The sequence below is a fragment of the Euphorbia lathyris genome, chromosome 9 (assembly GCF_963576675.1).
Source record: "Euphorbia lathyris chromosome 9, ddEupLath1.1, whole genome shotgun sequence".
Lineage (NCBI taxonomy): Eukaryota > Viridiplantae > Streptophyta > Magnoliopsida > Malpighiales > Euphorbiaceae > Euphorbia > Euphorbia lathyris.
Genome location: NC_088918.1, coordinates 14,862,667 through 14,880,214, shown reverse-complemented (window position 1 = coordinate 14,880,214; position 17,548 = coordinate 14,862,667). Strand labels below are relative to the sequence as shown.

The following is a 17,548-nucleotide window of genomic DNA, read 5'->3' as shown; positions in this document are numbered from 1 at the left end:
TGACATTTGAACCTTAATTAATAAATTATAACTCGAATTCAAGCAAATTCGATTTTATTCAAAATATGAGGAATATATCTCGAATAAAATTTATACTAGGTTAAAATTGTACTTTAATTCTATTAAGTCATATTTTGAATATAATTCGGAATTTTACCGATTTATACCGAAATATGACAAATTAGCTTTAATAGCACAATTTTTTTCCCAATAAATTATTTTCGAGATAATACCATATATTCTAGATAATTCATGAATTGTTCAAATTTTGAGCGAAATTTATTAAAAACTTAAAAATTGGTCTGGACAAAAATGAGTATCTACAATACCAAACAAGTTTAATTCTTGAAAATTTTCATTTTGAGGTCGTTATCGGCCAAATTTGGCTAAGTAAAAAAAACATGTAAAATTTTCCAACCATAGGGTTGTGTTTGCAAAAAAAAGTACCACAGGTATCACATCCCAAATCGGCCAAACCACATGGTAGTTATTTGTAATTAACCCTATTTTTTATATGCACTTATTTCTTAGGGTCCTTTTTGGTTCTTCGCCCTTAGGCCTCCAAAATCTCAGGATCGGGCCTGAAGCATTCCACATATCATTTGAAATGACATCCTTCAATATCTCTCCTTTAACAGTCTCTTCGTTACGTTCCACATTGTTCTTATGCTCTTTTTGTGTGTGGTTAACATTGAGAAGAGCTCTTCATCAACTTCTGCAATAATTTCTTGATTTGGATCTACGCCCATCAAATAATTATGTATAATGCACTACTTGTTTCGATTGAATTAGATAGCGATTTTTTGCACCTAGTTTTGGTGTATCAACTATATTTCGTACGACAATTACTAAAAGACAATGAGAAGCATATACCGAGGGGGAAGCCCATCAAATAATTATGTATAATACAACATGCAAAAATGGTTTTATTTGCGTGGGAACACCAAAATGAGGCTTTGTTGAGCTACCTATAATAGAAAATCTCTTCTTAAGTACTCCAAATTCTTGTTCAATTGCATTACGCAAAAATGTGTGGCGAAGATTAAATAACTCGCGTGCATTTCATGGTGCATTTCTTGAATATTATTTCAAGTGATCTCTCTCCCCTACAAGGTGTAATAAGTCCACTTCCCAACACGAATCCAGCATCAACAAGGTAATATTTTCCTATAAGGTGCAACAATGTTTTATAATTCTCGAATCAGAGGCTGTCCCTTCCCACATGCATAGCACGTATGTGAATTTTAAATCAAATGTGCATGCAGCTAACCCATTTTGTGTCGGATATTCTTTCCTACCACGATATCTAGGTGCATCTTTGTTAGATACTTTAACATGAATATGTGTTCTATCAATAGAACAAATGCAATCGTGATATTAAATGTTAAATCAATATATAAAATTAAGCAAATTAAAACTTAAACAATTGACTAAATTTTTTATCACCTTAAAAAAAGGGTGGAATTTGTCATTTTTCAATATTTCCAAAGGAAAATGAGACTCACATAATTATTTTAGAAACTTGTCTTCCAACTCCATTATAGCTTTTAATACATTGTGAAAATGATGACTTTTTTCACCGGAATGACAAAAAAGGAAAGACATATCCTATTAGTAGTACCATGTCCTAACATATAAAGGGTTTTTGCAACTTGCACTTCAATAGTTACACGCATTGTTGGTCTAAGACCGCCATCTCTTGCTAGAATATCACACAATCTAATAAAAGCTTGTGGACCCATCCCCCTCAAGTTGTCTCAATACTGCAACTGACCCTCCGAACCTAGACTTGTGATAACCAACCCCCTCAACTTGCTTAGTTGGAACAAATAAGCCCTCAAATTGCTCAATTGGAACAAATAACTCCTCAAGTTGCTTATTTGGAACAAATAACCCCTAAACCCAAAAAACATTCAATATAATACTACCTTAGAAATAAAATATTTCCAAAATATCGGTTGTTACATCTAATTAATCTATTGATACATTAGCTAAAGGACAAAAAAAATTCCTAAAATCACAAATATTAATCTATTTGAGGGGTTATTTGTTCCAAATAAGCAAGTTGTGGGAGTTAGTTGTCATAAGTCTAAGCTCGGAGGGCCAGTTGCAGTATTGGGACAACTTGGGGGGTGGGTGGGGTTGGGGAGGTATTAAGCCAAAATTTTGCCATTTCATATGTATCAATGTTTACCCATTCACTTTGCAGTTTACAATTTTTCTTCGTAGAATCATAACCTGCGAAGCTATAATATCAAGAAATAGGGTTGTAGTTCGCATAATTGCGAAGAACTGCGACTCCACACGTGTATCATTGCCTCATGGTTATGCAAATTGCGACTCCACAGTTGTATCATTACCTCACGGTTATGTGAAATACGAAACACATTTCTTGGCATTTCCCCTTTTGTCTTTAATATTGTTTGATAATGTGTTTATTTTTAACACTAGTAGTATGTCAACCGACCATTTCTTGCATTTGATCATGTGGAACAGTTAGTGGAAAACCATGGGAAAATCCATGACATATGGGGGGAGGTGAATCGAAGTTGCTTTGGCTTTCAACAAAAATCAACTTTGAAATTTTACAAGAGAGAGTCGACACTTATGCACGTGTTGATTCAACATCATTTGACGTACGTATGACTATGCAAACTAGATACGGTCCAAACAAAGTTCCTAGGATAGTAGTTCCGATTATTGATTCGAGTGATATTGAGTGCTTCATAGAGTATTGCCGGATGAATCCAAGGATGTTATCCCACTATATGTTACTTTTGAACCACAAACAATGGATGCACAACTACCACGAGCTATGAAGACAGAGAATGTTATTCAATCAAGCTGTGATGCCACCGTTCAAGTTGACACTCATCGGCCAGGCAAAGAAAAGATCATGAATTTCAACCTGTTATCAAATAATGATTTATATAATATTAGCATAATATTTAGAGCAAGCCGACATCGAGAAATGGTAATGTGCATACTTTCATACTCGTCGGTATAACATGATGACCACAAACATAGCAGAATCATGAATGCGATTATGGTGGTAGGAAGATATTTACCTATCACAATATTGGTAGATTGCATTAGAGCTACTCTACATCGATGGTTTTACGAGAGACAATAATTAGCAAGTACACATTTCAGGTACTGTAATTTATGAAACTTGAATGTTATACATATATTAATTGAAATCAGACTATCCAATTACTCTTTGTTTGCTTGCTTTAGGCCACATGAGAAGGAAGAACACGGTTAGACAAGGGCCAAAATCTGGTAAACCCTCTCCAATGCTTAAGTCAGTGATGAGAATACTTAACTTGAAAGCAGTTTAGTATTAATTTATTGTAAAGAATTGTGTAACTGTGGTGATGATTTCTACGCTATTTATAGATAATTGTTTACCTCTTGGTTTGTGCCTTTGTACACGTGTTAACATATTATAGGTTTAGACCCTATAATTCCGTAATATACAGAGTTGAGCGTGTGTGTGTTGACATCCGAAGCTCCTTTCCATAATTTCTTCCGGAAAGGTCCTTCTTGATGGATGGGCTGTTGGGCTGGCCTCATGTTATGGCATTAATGGGTATGGGCTTGTCTGGTTAAGCCATGACGTTATTCAATACCATATCATTAACATAACAACTTTGACTTTCTAGATCATGACGAACACATTTTTTGCATTGGGCTAAAAAGAAGATGATAAGGCATGTTGATGACCATTTCGCAGATGTATAGGATTCACAATGCAAAGTAAATCATGTGTTTTTCCTTTGGCGGTTGAGTGAAATTGCGAAGCAGGAGTCAAACTGCGGCTCCGTGTTTTCACTCAACCGTGAAGGGAAAAACAATTTCGTGGTCATGAATTTGTTTCACGGTTGAAGCAATTTGTGATGATTTTGTTTCGTAGTTTGCAACAACCGCGAAGCAAACTCACAACTGCAAAGTTGTTTTCTGGCAAAACAACACTTCTTACACTAATATAGGGCCATTTTACATTGCGCAACATATACCTAAAAAATAATGCAAAACGATAAAAACATTCTAAACCAAAATCACAAAAATAAGCCAACAAAATTCTAACCCTATAACAAAAATGGTAGATAACAGTTAGATACTTACATTCTTTCCGATTTTTGCCATTGAGATCGTGATAGAAACACATTGAAATCGCCAAAGAAACACTTTGAATTCGCACAGTCTATCCAATAAGTTTGCAGAAAGAAAGAAAGAAGGAAGAGGAAGAAGAAATTACTAAGTGGTATATATATATATATATATATATATATAAAAGGTATTTTGGAAAAGTCCATATTGAAATAGTTTAGATATGTAATGGATTGTGTAATAGGCCTAAATATGCAAATGAGCTTACGAATTGGACCACTTTTATAATTTACCCTATTTTATCTAGACTTGGCAATTTTCGTGTTCGTGTCGTGTCAGGTTTCGGGTTCGTGTCAAAACTTGAAACACGAACACGACACGAAAATTAACGTGTCATTTCGTGTCGTGTCAACTTTCATGTCGTGTCATAAAACCCTAAACACTAACACTAAAAAAGCGTGTCGTGTTCGTGTCGTGTCATCGGGTCATGTGTCGCTTTGTAATAGGAAAAGTCATGTTTTTAACCTAGTTCTTATAATTTTTATTTTTTTAATATTTTTAATTAAATTTCGGGTCAGTTTCGTGTTTTCGGATCGACACGAACACGACACGAAAATTAACGTGTCATTTCGTGTCGTGTCAACTTTCGTGTCGTGTCATAAAACCCTAAACACTAACACTAAAAATGCGTGTCGTGTTCGTGTCGTGTCATCGGGTCGTGTGTCGCTTTGCCGGGTCTAATTTTATCCTTATTTTAACCTGATATTTTTCTATGATTTTTTTCATGATTTTAGTTTTTTTCAACCGAAATTTATTTAGAATCATATTTTTTTATTTACTAAATATATTAAACTTATAATTTATTTAGAATCATAAAATTTATTTACGAATTATATTAAACTTATATGAATAAATATTCGTGCTTATCATAAAATAACTATTATTAAATAAGTTTATAAATTTATATTTAAAATAAATGTATAAAATATAATTTAAAATTCAAAAATCTAATGTATATAATATGATTCATAAAATAATAAAAAAAAATAGATTTAAAATTCTAATTTACAAATAGCAAGCTGTCAAAAAAATTCTAATTTACATAATATTTATTTTTTTAATATAAATTTAATTTTTGTTACTGATTTTTTTTAAGGTGGTTTAACAAGGTGAATTCACAAGTGAGTCTAACCACATCAGGCCTATTAAAAAGATATACTTAAAACAAATATTAGATTCAACTTGGGCCATCACATGGTCTACTCAAAAGTCTAGCCCGACATACTCATAAACAAATCGAGTCGAATCATAAAGGCAGTAAGGATCATCTTTATATTCCCTCTCTCTTTCTATCTCACTATATACTCGCACCAATTCTGATTCCAACGGTATACTTGAACGACCTAGGATTCCTCGAGACACCCCCTGTCTGCATCTGTTGTTTTTGTTTCTTATCCCGACTCAGTGAACTATCCACTCCAAGTCAAGCGTGACACACGTATCCTTATCAGATACAGAGGGAACTGCAATAGCCCGCACCTCAACTTCACTTGGATTCAGATGGCTCAATTTGACAATATATTTTCTCTTCGGCACCATCATCTAGGGACCGTACTCAACTTCAGACGGCTCAACCCCCGTTGCTGGAGCTGACATATTAACCTCACCCTTGGAGCCAGGGCTTTTCAATTCCTATTTTGGAATAGTAGCAACATCTGCACTTCGCTTAATTACTTTGGCAAGAATAACACTTGGGTAAACACATGCATCTTTCGAATGCCCATACCGACCACATTTTGTACATGCAACGTGGAGTCCTTCATATTCAATCCGGAATGTTGAATAAATCACCTCAAACTCAATGAGCGGTTTCATTAAATCAATCTTAATACAAACCTGAGCAAATCTTCCCCGTATAGCCTTTACTGTATTTTATTTGCCTTCACCGCCTTCCTAACGGAGTTAGCAACAACCATTAGGAAATCTGAATCATATTGCTGCACTTGGAGGTCCGAGAACCGAACCCAAACCATTGTTGAGGCAGCCGTGGCTGAGGCTGCTTCAAAATTCGCAGATCAGGTCTTGATCAAGAGTCAGTGCCCCTAAATAATCCACTATCCATCATGTACTACATGTTCCCTATCCTACAAGTCTTTGAATTGCACTAAGTGGAACCCATATCCAATATCCATTATGTCAACTTCGCCATTCGGTCGCCAGAGTTCTAAAGCATGTTTGTAAAGAGCGATATAACCTATATTGCGTCCCAAAATTTTCACAATGAGTGTTGTTTTCCACGGTGTAGACCATTCCTCAAGAAGCTGAGATAAACGGTGAAACTTGGTTTTAGGGGGTTATCTAGCGAGATTGAAACTAACCCCTCCGTCAAAAGATCCTTAGGAAGTCGAGTGTCTTCCACAGGCTTGCTGCCGATCAGATGTAACCGCCGCGGTGTCTATGGCAGTATCTCCACCACCACCATCCGTTGGAACGAAGGGAGACATGATCATTTAAGACGAAGGGAGACATGATCATTTAAGATCCGATGAGCTAGGTAAATTAACATTATTTTTTTTTTATGAACATATGACTTCTTAAAAAAAAAAAAATTGAACATATGGCTATAACTAAATAAATTTGAAAACTAGAAGTTGTAAATTAACATTATTTTTTTCAAATTTCTTCTTGAAGACATTTAATAATTTTATTTTACCAATTAATAAGTTCTTACTTCTTGCACACACTAAGAGTGAAGGACAAATCCGTCCAAAATAAAAGACAAATCCAGAACCAGAAAGAAGGGTTTATGAAGGGCTTTTCTTACTCAACTCTTCAAAGCCTCTTCTCCATTTCTTTCCTTCAATGGTGCTTTCCAACTGAGTCTGAGCCCATCCAAACCATTCCAATTCCCAATTTCGAATTCATTCTCGTCTACAATGTTGAAGCTCCTTTCATCTTATTCCGCCCGCCAGTTTCATAGTCAAATTTCCTCTCCTCGTCTCCGGGTCACCACCACCGAGTCTTCTACCAGTCATTGGCTCCAGGCCCTGAGTTCTTTCACCGGGTTGGGTCGTAGGAACTCACCCAAGTCTAGTTTTTATCAAAGGGCGTTTTTCTGCTCTGATTCCTCAAGCGATGGCGAGGTGGTGGAGGCAGAAGTAAAAAGTGGGGAATCGGCGGCTGACAGAGCCGATTCCAGTAATGCAATCGTAACGACGTATCCTAGGCCCGAGGATTATCTCACGGTTGGTGCAGTAATTCTTTTTGGTCTTTTGTTTGGTTACTGAGAAGTTGAAGAAGTAGATAAGAAAAATTGGAGGATTTTGTGTTTTCTTTGGGCGTTTGTTGATCTTTATGTAGTTTTTGATCCGCTTTTGTTTAGTGTAGATTTCACTGTTTTAAAAATTATTTTAATTATTTTAATTATTTTATACTTCATTGAATTCACAGTGTAAATGTTAGTACTTGGTTATATTTACAAATTTTTCCTTCTTAATGATCAGTGGGCACTCGGCTTAGATTAAGTTATCTAGCACTTGCATTACTATGTATCATTTTTCGAAGACAGCTAAAATTTCCACTAATATTGGTTTGCTGCGAAGTATGTTTCCTGTTGTGATAAAAGTAAACTAATTCATGAGAATCTGCAAATAAAAGCTTATTTGGCAAAGAATTGGAATGAAAAAGTTCATTCTGATCATATTGTGTTGCCCATGATAGCACTAAGATGCTCAGAATTGACAATTGGATGGAGCTTATTTTGCCTTCTTTTGATGTGCTAGAGGCACTGCAGAAATTTACTGGTCATCACATTGCTTATGTAGATTTAGTTAATGTTCCATGATTTATATTTTCTTATATTTATGCTAAGCATATCTGATGAATGTTGGGATTTATTAGTTGTCTTCATAACTGAATTAATCTTTTATGATTTTCGGACAGGTCTTGGCCATACCCTTGCTACATAGACCTCTATTTCCTGGTTTTTACATGCCAATTTATGTCAAGGTATGTCAGCTTCCATCTTATCAGTTAGGTTATGAAGTTTACTTGGAAATTTTATTAGAGATGGCATGCTTTGTATCATTGGAGCTATGGGTCTAATGAGGTTTTTCAGTTTGCTTTGAGTTTGTTAGCCGCGTTTATAGCTTAAAATAATTACATACTAATTAGATTGAAATACGAAAGAAGATATAGTGCAGTTGTGAGATTGTATTGCAAAGGGGCTCATTCTTTTCTTTGTACATTATCTTTATCGTCTTTTAGTGGTCTCTGGTGTAGCGTACTTTAAGTTGTGATGCTTTTTTGTTAGTACTGATGCATCGTTATTGTTGTTAATTCCATTTTAGGATCCTAAGTTATTGGCAGCTTTACAAGAAAATCGAAAGCGGCAAGCCCCATATTGTGGTGCCTTTCTAGTTAAAGATGTGCCAGGAACTGATCCTACTATAGTAACTGGTTCTGAGTCAGAGAAAGATATATATGAGCTAAAGGGAGAAGATCTATTTAATCGTCTTCACGAAGTTGGCACACTTGCCCAGGTTCTCAATTTTTTTGCAACCCTCTATAGTTGTGTTTCTTTTTTCATGACATCTCAGAAGATTTCTTCTTTCTAATAAAGCAATGGCAAGAAAGTCTTAGTTGCTAAATGAAATCCATTTCATCTATGATTGTTGTATCAGATTTCAAGCATTCAAGGGGACCAGGTCATCCTTATTGGCCATAGACGTCTTCGAATAACTGAGATGGTGAGTATGAATATCTTTTTATTCTATCTCAGCATAAAGTTCTAATTTCGTGACTGAAAATTTGCATGTTTTACTTCTTACTCAACCATAGCTGTAAATTTTATGGTGCTGAAACTATTATGACTAATGCGCAGGTTAGCGAGGATCCTCTTACAGTGAAAGTTGATCATATTAAGGTCTGATTTCTGGTTATTATTCACTATTAGAATTTAACTGTTGGTTCCTTTTTCCATTAAAGCCCTTCCTATTCATGGGTTTGCTTTGCAGGAAAAGCCATTTAATAAGGATGATGATGTCATAAAGGCAACATCTTTTGAGGTCATTTCAACCTTAAGAGATGTTCTGAAGTCGAGTTCTCTTTGGAGAGATCATGTTCTAACATACGTTCAGGTTTATTTCTGTTCCAGATTTTTTTTAAGTCTTTTAAGTATTGGTTTTAGAAAGGCTTTCTTTCTTGAACTCTATCACCCTTCACCCTTCACACTTCATGATATGTATTTTAGTGGACTACTTTTTTATGCTATTACTTTGCCTTTTAGGTTTTATAAGTTATATTTCTCCAACTTCCTTTCTAATGCCATGCATTCTCAAAGCCCCAATTTGTCTGTCCATTTCTTGTTCTCTTTTTGCTCCTTCCTAGCTTTCACGTTCTTCATTCTTTATTTTAATCTTATTGAGTTATTGGCAAGAACAGGCTGAGGCTTGCCCTTTTATAAATGGAAAAGTAATGTCTTGAAAGCATAGTTGTTAAATCGAGATTCAACTTGTGACTCAATCCTCATTTTGTGAATCGGGACCCGTGAATTGAACGGAATCGTAAGATTGATATCAAATTCAAAATATTATAAAAAATAAAATATTTGTCTAAAAAGGCAATTTTAATGTCAAAATAGAAATTATATCAAGTTATCAACTAAGCACTTAAGTTAAAATTCAAATCTAATGCAATCCTAATAAAACCAATTGACAAAGCATTATTCGTTATCAAAAGAATCATCATTTTCTTCTTCAATAACCACGCTTTCCAATTCCTTTTCTCCTCCATTTTCTCCATTATTATCCAATGTTAAATCAATGTTAAATCTTCAATCTCCTCATCTTCAAGAGTATGCCTAGTTGCAGAGAACCAAAAGAAACAGAAAAGGCTAGTTGCAGAGAACGAAAAGAAACAGAGAAGGAAAGAAATACAGAACGAAAAGAAACGTAGAAGGAAAGAAAGAGTTTGGAATTTGTAGAGTCTCCTAGTTGCCAAGTAATAGAAGAAAGAGTCTCCTAGTTTTCTTCAATGTCTTTTTAATTAGTTCTGCATGTCTTTTACTCCATTTAAATTAAAAACAGATTTTTTTTAATGGAGTACATGAATCAACAGAGTCGGTGGACTCGGGTGATTCACCACCGATTCGGCCGATTCATGTACGATTCAGGTATGATTTCGAGTCATACCATAGATACTACTCGAAATCATACCGAATTGTTAGATTGTTTTTTCTTGTTGTTAACTGAGTATTTTTTTTAATGTCTTAACGTTGGTAATATGGATTTTATCCTTGTGGCCAGAACTAGAGTTTCACATGCATGTTGATCCAGTTGATTGCTGCAGATTGATTGTTTGGTGCATAGGCTTTTTGATTTCTAATTGGAAATCCTTTCCTCTTGTTGTTTAATGCAGCATGTTGGTGACTTCACTTTTGCAAGGTTGGCTGATTTTGGAGCTGCAATATCTGGTGCAAGCAAATTGCAGTGCCAGGAAGTGCTTGAAGAGCTGGATGTGAGTAGCATCAGTCATGTCTTGTGATCAGTATCAAGGAGCTCAATTTTTATATTATAATTTGAGGATTTGTTGATATTTTTATTTGGTCAAAGATTTGACTCTTCATCTACAGAAAGCTACTTAACTTAGCTTGTTTTGCAAGCTATTTTATTTTTAACTACAATTTCCTTTTTCTCTCGTTGTTAAATCTCAGGTATATAAACGATTGAATCTCACACTGCTGCTAGTGAAGAAAGAAGTGGAGATCGGCAGGATTCAGGTGCAATATAACTTTGGCATGTGCATCTCAGTATCATTATGTTTCCATTCACACTGTTTAATTTTGTTAAATTGTGATTAGGATTCAATTGCAAAAGCAATTGAAGAAAAGATAACCGGTGAGCAGCGTCGTTATTTGTTGAATGAACAGCTTAAAGCCATAAAGAAGGTATTTTGGTCCTCTTATTGCTTGTGTTTGGATGTGTGCATGCTTTCTCTTCTTTACCTATCACCTTAGTCGCTTTTACTGCTTGTTTAAATGAGCAGATATGTTTCAAATTCTTTTTTGTTCATTTACACTGAACATGACTGCATAACTTGCGGAAATGCAGGAACTGGGGTTGGAAACAGATGACAAAACTGCACTCTCTGGTTAGTTGTTAGTTCTACTTTGAAATATATTTTGTCAGATTATTTTTTTTTTTTATTTTTTTTTTAGAGTATCCTTGATTAGATTTCTTTTAGGGGGTGTTTGGTTAGATAATTTTTTGATAGAGAATGGGAATGAGAATGATTCATTACCTTTCTTAATGTTTGGTTTTATCAATTTAATTAAGCAATGGGAATCACATTCCCCCTATTTGTAGAATTATTGATTCCCGCCTCTCTTCCCATTAATCAAATTGCATTCCCATTCCTTTTAAAATTTAATTAAAATAAATTGATTCCCACGATTTATTTGTGCAATTAAAAAAAATCCCACGTTTTATGTATATAATGTTGAAACCACTTCAAATGCCTCCACTAACTACCATATATACTTATATAATAAAATAATAAAAGAAACTACATGTATACACATATTAATTCATATCAATTGATTCTTTTTAAACAAGTTTTATATAAAATATGATATATTAAATTTATTAACTCATATATTAATGTAATATATTATTATATTTTTTTTTATTAGTTTGAAATAAATAAATTTTAATTTTGTTCCACTTTGATTTTGATTTTTTATTCCGATTCCGAAATTCGAACCAAACAATTTTAAAAGTAATTAGATTCCGATTCCGGATTAAACCAAACAAAACAAATAAATAGTCATTCCGATTCTGATTCTGTAACATTCCGATTCCGAAGTTTGAGCCAAACGCCCCCTTAGAGGCTAGAATTGGCGAGTTTGTAATTGGTGAATTATCACAGTTAGGTTTTGTATTTCAGTTACGCATGATGTAATTTCTGTTAGCTATCCTAATAACCTGATTCTAGTAACTATTCTTCTTGTGATATTTTCTCATTACAATGTAATTTTGCAAATTTTAGATATTATGAAATTCATATGATGTAGTCGAAGCAACAAAAAGCTCCTGACTGCTGCTGCCTGAGAAAACCTATTGGTTTCTTTCTTCATTCCCTTCTTATTTAAACATGTAAAACTTTCTCTCATCTCATTAATAATCTTTTAGATAACCAACTCTTATATATGTAGTGTAAGTGAGAATTTATATACTTAATAGCATTTGAGGATATTCCTTAGGAGTGTTATCTTATGAGTTCTGAAAAGTGTATTGTATATTTGTTACACAAGTACAGGGATACATAGCCACTTCATTTGGCTCATTGTCTGTTTCAGTATGGATGAAGGACTTATTCTGGGTAGTGATTAATTGATAGAAACTTGTATCTTTTTTGTTCTCTGGATGCAGATAAGTTTAGAGAAAGGTTTGAACCAAACAAGGAGAAAATTCCAGCCCATGTTATGCAAGTAATAGAAGAAGAGCTTACTAAACTGCAGCTCTTAGAGGCCAGTTCCAGTGAATTTAATGTTACTCGTAATTATCTGGATTGGTTGACTGCATTGCCTTGGGGTAATTATAGGTTTGTCTCTCTTATTCATGCTTTTATCTGTTTTTTTTTTTTTTTTTTTTTTTTTTTTTGTGAAGCTGATGTTCTACAAAACAGATGAATAGACAGAAACCAATATGAACCTGTTATGGAACTTATGTTGCTTAACTTTCAAGAGCAAGCAACATCCTTTTCATAACTATCATACTGATAATACAATTTTTTTTCACATGTATATACCCACATGCAGACAAATTTATGCATTCAGAAGAAGCAACCAAATGAGTTCCAGCCATTAGCGTGATATCTAGCTTGTAGCTACTCTGATATTTAGAGATAATATCTGTGATTGCTTATAGTTTTGATTCAATAACTTGGTCATGAGTGAAGCAAATGGATTTATCTGCAGAAGTTTTAGAATCTTGGTTTTGAAACTTATTTCCAATAACTTTAATGCAGTGATGAGAATTTTGATGTTTTTCATGCTCAAAAAATTCTTGACGAGGACCATTATGGATTAAGTGATGTTAAAGAAAGGATACTGGAGTTCATAGCTGTTGGAAAACTCAGAGGAAGCTCACAAGGTAGCTCATACTTGTTTCCTTTTAGGCATATGCTGCAAAGCTGAAGACGATTTTCAGTAATGCAATCATTTTCTTAGGAAAATGAGTTTCAATGATGATCTTTTCATTTTTTTACCACCTTAGACTATTAGAGCAGCAGATGCAACATCTCATACTTGTTTCCTTTTAGGCATATGCTGCAAAGCTGAAGACGATTTTCAGTTATGCAATCATTTTCTTAGGAAAATGAGTTTCGATAATGATCTGATCATTTTTTTTACCACCTTAGACTATTAGAGCAGCAGATGCAACATCTCATGTCTTACAAATTTGTCAGGGAAAATCATTTGTCTATCTGGGCCTCCTGGAGTGGGAAAAACTAGCATTGGCCGTTCAATTGCACGTGCTTTGAATCGGAAGTTCTTCAGATTCTCTGTTGGAGGATTATCTGATGTTGCTGAGATTAAGGTAGTTACATGTTACTTAAAACTGAAATGAGCACGTGTAGTTTGATGATGTATAGAAGATGCATTTTTTCTGACCTGAGATTACTTCCAGGGACATCGTCGAACCTATATTGGTGCAATGCCAGGAAAGATGGTGCAATGTCTGAAAAATGTGGGAACTGCTAACCCTCTTGTGCTGATTGATGAGATTGACAAGGTACTTTGATGCAGGCAGGTTTATTTACTTCTGGGAGTCTTGGTTTCCTCTCACTTTACTTTTTATGTGTGGTTGAAGATGATTACATTCTCTCAGTCAATTACTTAATTTCCATGTTTGAATTTTTTGTGATAATAATTTAAAATTTTCAAATTTGATTCTTACATTGTCCTCTGAATACTGGCAGTTGGGGAGAGGACATGCAGGTGACCCGGCAAGTGCTTTGTTGGAACTTCTTGACCCAGAGCAAAATGCTAACTTTCTGGACCATTACCTTGATGTTCCAATTGACTTATCAAAGGTTAGTTAATGTAGAGATTTTGTACATACATCTGGACACTTGTTCCTGGGCCTATTTCTTCATGTTGGCATTGCTTGCAATTAAAGTTTACTTTGGAGTTTTACAACAGATAAGTGAAGAAACCAGTAAATACTTCAGTTATTTTATGCCTTCATTTACAGGAGAAGTCTCTGTTTTTTGCAGGTTCTGTTTGTATGCACAGCAAATGTTATAGACACGATACCCAGCCCTCTCTTGGACAGAATGGAGGTAATTGCTATTGCTGGCTATATAACTGATGAGAAAATGCATATTGCCAGAGACTATTTGGAGAAGTCTACACGTGAAGCATGTGGTATCAAGCCTGAACAGGTCTCTCTCTCTCTCCCCGTGTGGATGTAATTTTTTTTTTCGATAAAAGCATATATCGTTCCTTTAAAGGAAAAAATACAGCACAAAGACAAAAGGGAATAAAACCCCATACAAATCCAGTCTAAATCCTGTACAAAATCCACAAAGGGAAGAAAACAGACACCAAAGGGCAAGAAAAACTATAGAACACAAACCTAAAACAAAAAACTGAAACACATTGAATGAAATACCACTACTTCTCACAAATCCAGAGCCATACCTGCAATCCAAATTTCATCCTTTGAAACCCTTCCAAATAATCCAAGTTTCATCCTTGAAACCCTTCCAAATAAGCGGATATGTATTTGATCCTACTGAAACCACTCAAACCTAATAATCTACGTTGCACTGACCATGAGTTGTCTAGATGAACCACTTCCGCTTGTGCTGAAATTGAAAAGGAACAAATGAAAAAAATTATGGATGACAAATCAAAATCAAACGGAAAAGAAATGATGAGAGATATGGATTCCAAACAAAGTGAAAACACATGATAATATGAAAACACACACAAAGCAAGTATGGGGGCCAAATAATAGATGGGGGGAGGAAGAAGGCGGAAAAGCTTCCTTCTTTCTCCCTCAAAAATAAGAGCGGTTGGGGTTTTCTTTCTTCTTTAGAGAGAAGGAAGAGAGAAAATGACAGAGAGAATTAGTTGTATGACATGTTGGAGTTTGTTGTGTGGATGTTCTTTTACTACTAGCACTAAATTTTTGGTTTTTGTCTGGCTTAAAAGTTAATATTGAGTATACTTTGGATTGTTTACTGAAATGTCATTTACTTATAGAATATATTCAACTGAAATTTCTAGGTTGAAGTGACTGATGATGCGCTTCTTGCCCTCATTGAGAATTACTGCCGAGAAGCGGGGGTTCGGAATCTTCAAAAGCACATTGAAAAGATCTATCGCAAGGTTTGTATACTTTTCAACAAAACTTGGATTTTATTAAAGACTATATATGCCTTTGACAGTTAGCCATTGAATGAGTAATTTAGTGGTCAAGTACCTATTTCGTAGGTTAGGGTATCAAGGGTTTGAACCTGCATTTCTCTCTCTTGAATACAAAACAAAAATGAAATTATACTGAAATTGGTATTTGGTATGCATGTATTTTAAATACTTGAATAATGCGAGGCATCCTCTTATCATTAACATAAAATTGTGTTGTTGCTTGTCAGATTGCCCTGAAGCTTGTACGTCAAGGGGAGGTAAGTGAATCTGCAGTTCCTGGAGAACTGGAACAGGTGGAAACAGCAAGTGTTGAATCCTCCTCAGAATCAATAGGCGATAGTGGTAACAGGCAAAATGATAAAACCACTGAAAAAGATGGGATTGCAGTGACAGATCAGCCATCTGATCAGATTCAAGACTCTATCGATAAGCTTGCTGATACAAAGGTATTTACTGCTAGAAAATTTATCAGCACTAGCTTGTGACTCAATAAGAACCTTTTAAAGAAGGTTCAGCTTTCTGCTGGGACATATCTTTATTTACACGAGTAGTAGACTTGAATAATGTTTCTTTAAATATATAGTCATTCATTGACATGTTTTTGGTGGTTTTGATGACTACAGGAAGCTACGGAATCTGAAAAAATTGAGGAACACGAACTAACCAAGGCAATTGAGAAGTTGTTGGTTGAAGCATCTAACCTTGCGGATTTTGTTGGAAAGCCTGTTTTCCATGCGGAGCGCATCTACAAACAGACTCCAGTGGGAGTTGTGATGGGTCTTGCATGGACAGCAATGGGTGGTTCCACCTTGTATATAGAGACCACTCTGGTTGAGGAAGGAGAAGGGAAAGGAGCGCTTAATCTTACTGGTCAACTTGGCGATGTGATGAAAGAAAGCGCACAAATTGCTCACACAGTTGCACGGGCAATATTGCGTGAGAAAGAGCCGGATAACCCCTTCTTTGCAAATGCCAAGGTTCATCTCCATGTTCCTGCAGGGGCTACCCCAAAGGACGGACCAAGTGCTGGTTGCACCATGATCACATCCTTGCTTTCCCTTGCCCTGAAGAAGCCTGTGAGGAAAGATCTAGCAATGACTGGAGAAGTTACCCTAACAGGGAAAATCCTTCCTATTGGCGGGGTATGTACATGAACTCGTTAGCTATTACCTGCTAGAATTACATTAGGAAATGAATTTCACTTTACTCGATTTATGCAGTAATTTTCACTCATTATAGGTTTCTGAAAAACGTTAACCTTGATAAATAAATCAGGTTAAGGAGAAAACAATAGCAGCAAGGAGGAGTGATGTAAAGACCATCATATTCCCATCAGCAAACCGAAGGGATTTCGATGAGCTCGCATCTAACGTAAAAGAAGGTTTGGATGTTCATTTCGTAGATGACTATAGCCAGATTTTCGAGTTGGCCTTCAATAATGGTCAGAATGGTGAAGAATAAACCCTCGTTACATCTTCATTTTTGAGATGATTATATTTTGGGTCCTTATATTTAGTGCATTCATTCTCTGTGACCCAATCCTGGAACCAAACCACCCAGTTTTATACGAAGATTGTATTATTCATGCAGATGGTCTCAGAACTAATTAGATCTAAGAGATTTGTTCATAATATGGGTGGTAGTGTAGTCAGGCATTGATTCATTCACTTTTTCTTAGCTGATGTAAACCCAAAAGACCCAAAATAACCCATTTGTGGGAATATAATTTCAAATTCTTTTCTCTCTTGGGTGATTCAAATTTCAAAGGGAATTTCTTGCGGGGTTTTGCATTACAGAGTTATGAGAAATCACGGGTAAATACACCCATGGTCTCTCAACTTTGATGTTACTAGCATGATGACTCCTGAAATTCAAAACCAAACATAAGAATTCATGAACTTTGATATATACTATCCAAATGACCTTTGACCTGTACCGGTTGATCACGTGAATTGCCTGTAAATCACATGGGTAAAATACTCTCTAGGCCCTTAATGA

At 35.2% G+C, this 17,548-nt stretch overlaps 1 protein-coding gene across 1 annotated transcript; it reads left to right on the top strand.

Moving 5' to 3' along the window:
• Positions 1-6,924: 6,924 nt before the first annotated feature.
• LOC136205814 (lon protease homolog 1, mitochondrial) lies at positions 6,925-17,291 on the top strand. Its single transcript, XM_065996611.1, has 20 exons — positions 6,925-7,358; positions 8,056-8,121; positions 8,463-8,654; positions 8,796-8,861; positions 8,996-9,037; positions 9,129-9,251; positions 10,531-10,629; positions 10,826-10,891; positions 10,973-11,059; positions 11,223-11,262; positions 12,543-12,714; positions 13,141-13,265; positions 13,582-13,712; positions 13,803-13,907; positions 14,095-14,208; positions 14,392-14,559; positions 15,410-15,511; positions 15,778-15,996; positions 16,174-16,692; positions 16,826-17,291. Exons 1-20 carry the CDS (start codon positions 7,050-7,052, stop codon positions 17,009-17,011), a joined length of 2,931 nt encoding a protein of 976 aa, XP_065852683.1. The 5' UTR covers positions 6,925-7,049; the 3' UTR covers positions 17,012-17,291.
• Positions 17,292-17,548: the final 257 nt, after the last annotated feature.

What these genes read in the sequence shown, in the direction of transcription:
- LOC136205814 (XM_065996611.1), top strand. Translation starts at nt 7,050, where the DNA reads ATGTTGAAGCTCCTTTCATCTTATTCCGCCCGCCAGTTTCATAGTCAA. An exon ending in ACTCAGAGGAAGCTCACAAG is followed by an intron (nt 13,266 to 13,581) that starts GTAGCTCATACT and finishes CAAATTTGTCAG; the next exon opens with GGAAAATCATTTGTCTATCT. An exon ending in CTGATGTTGCTGAGATTAAG is followed by an intron (nt 13,713 to 13,802) that starts GTAGTTACATGT and finishes GATTACTTCCAG; the next exon opens with GGACATCGTCGAACCTATAT.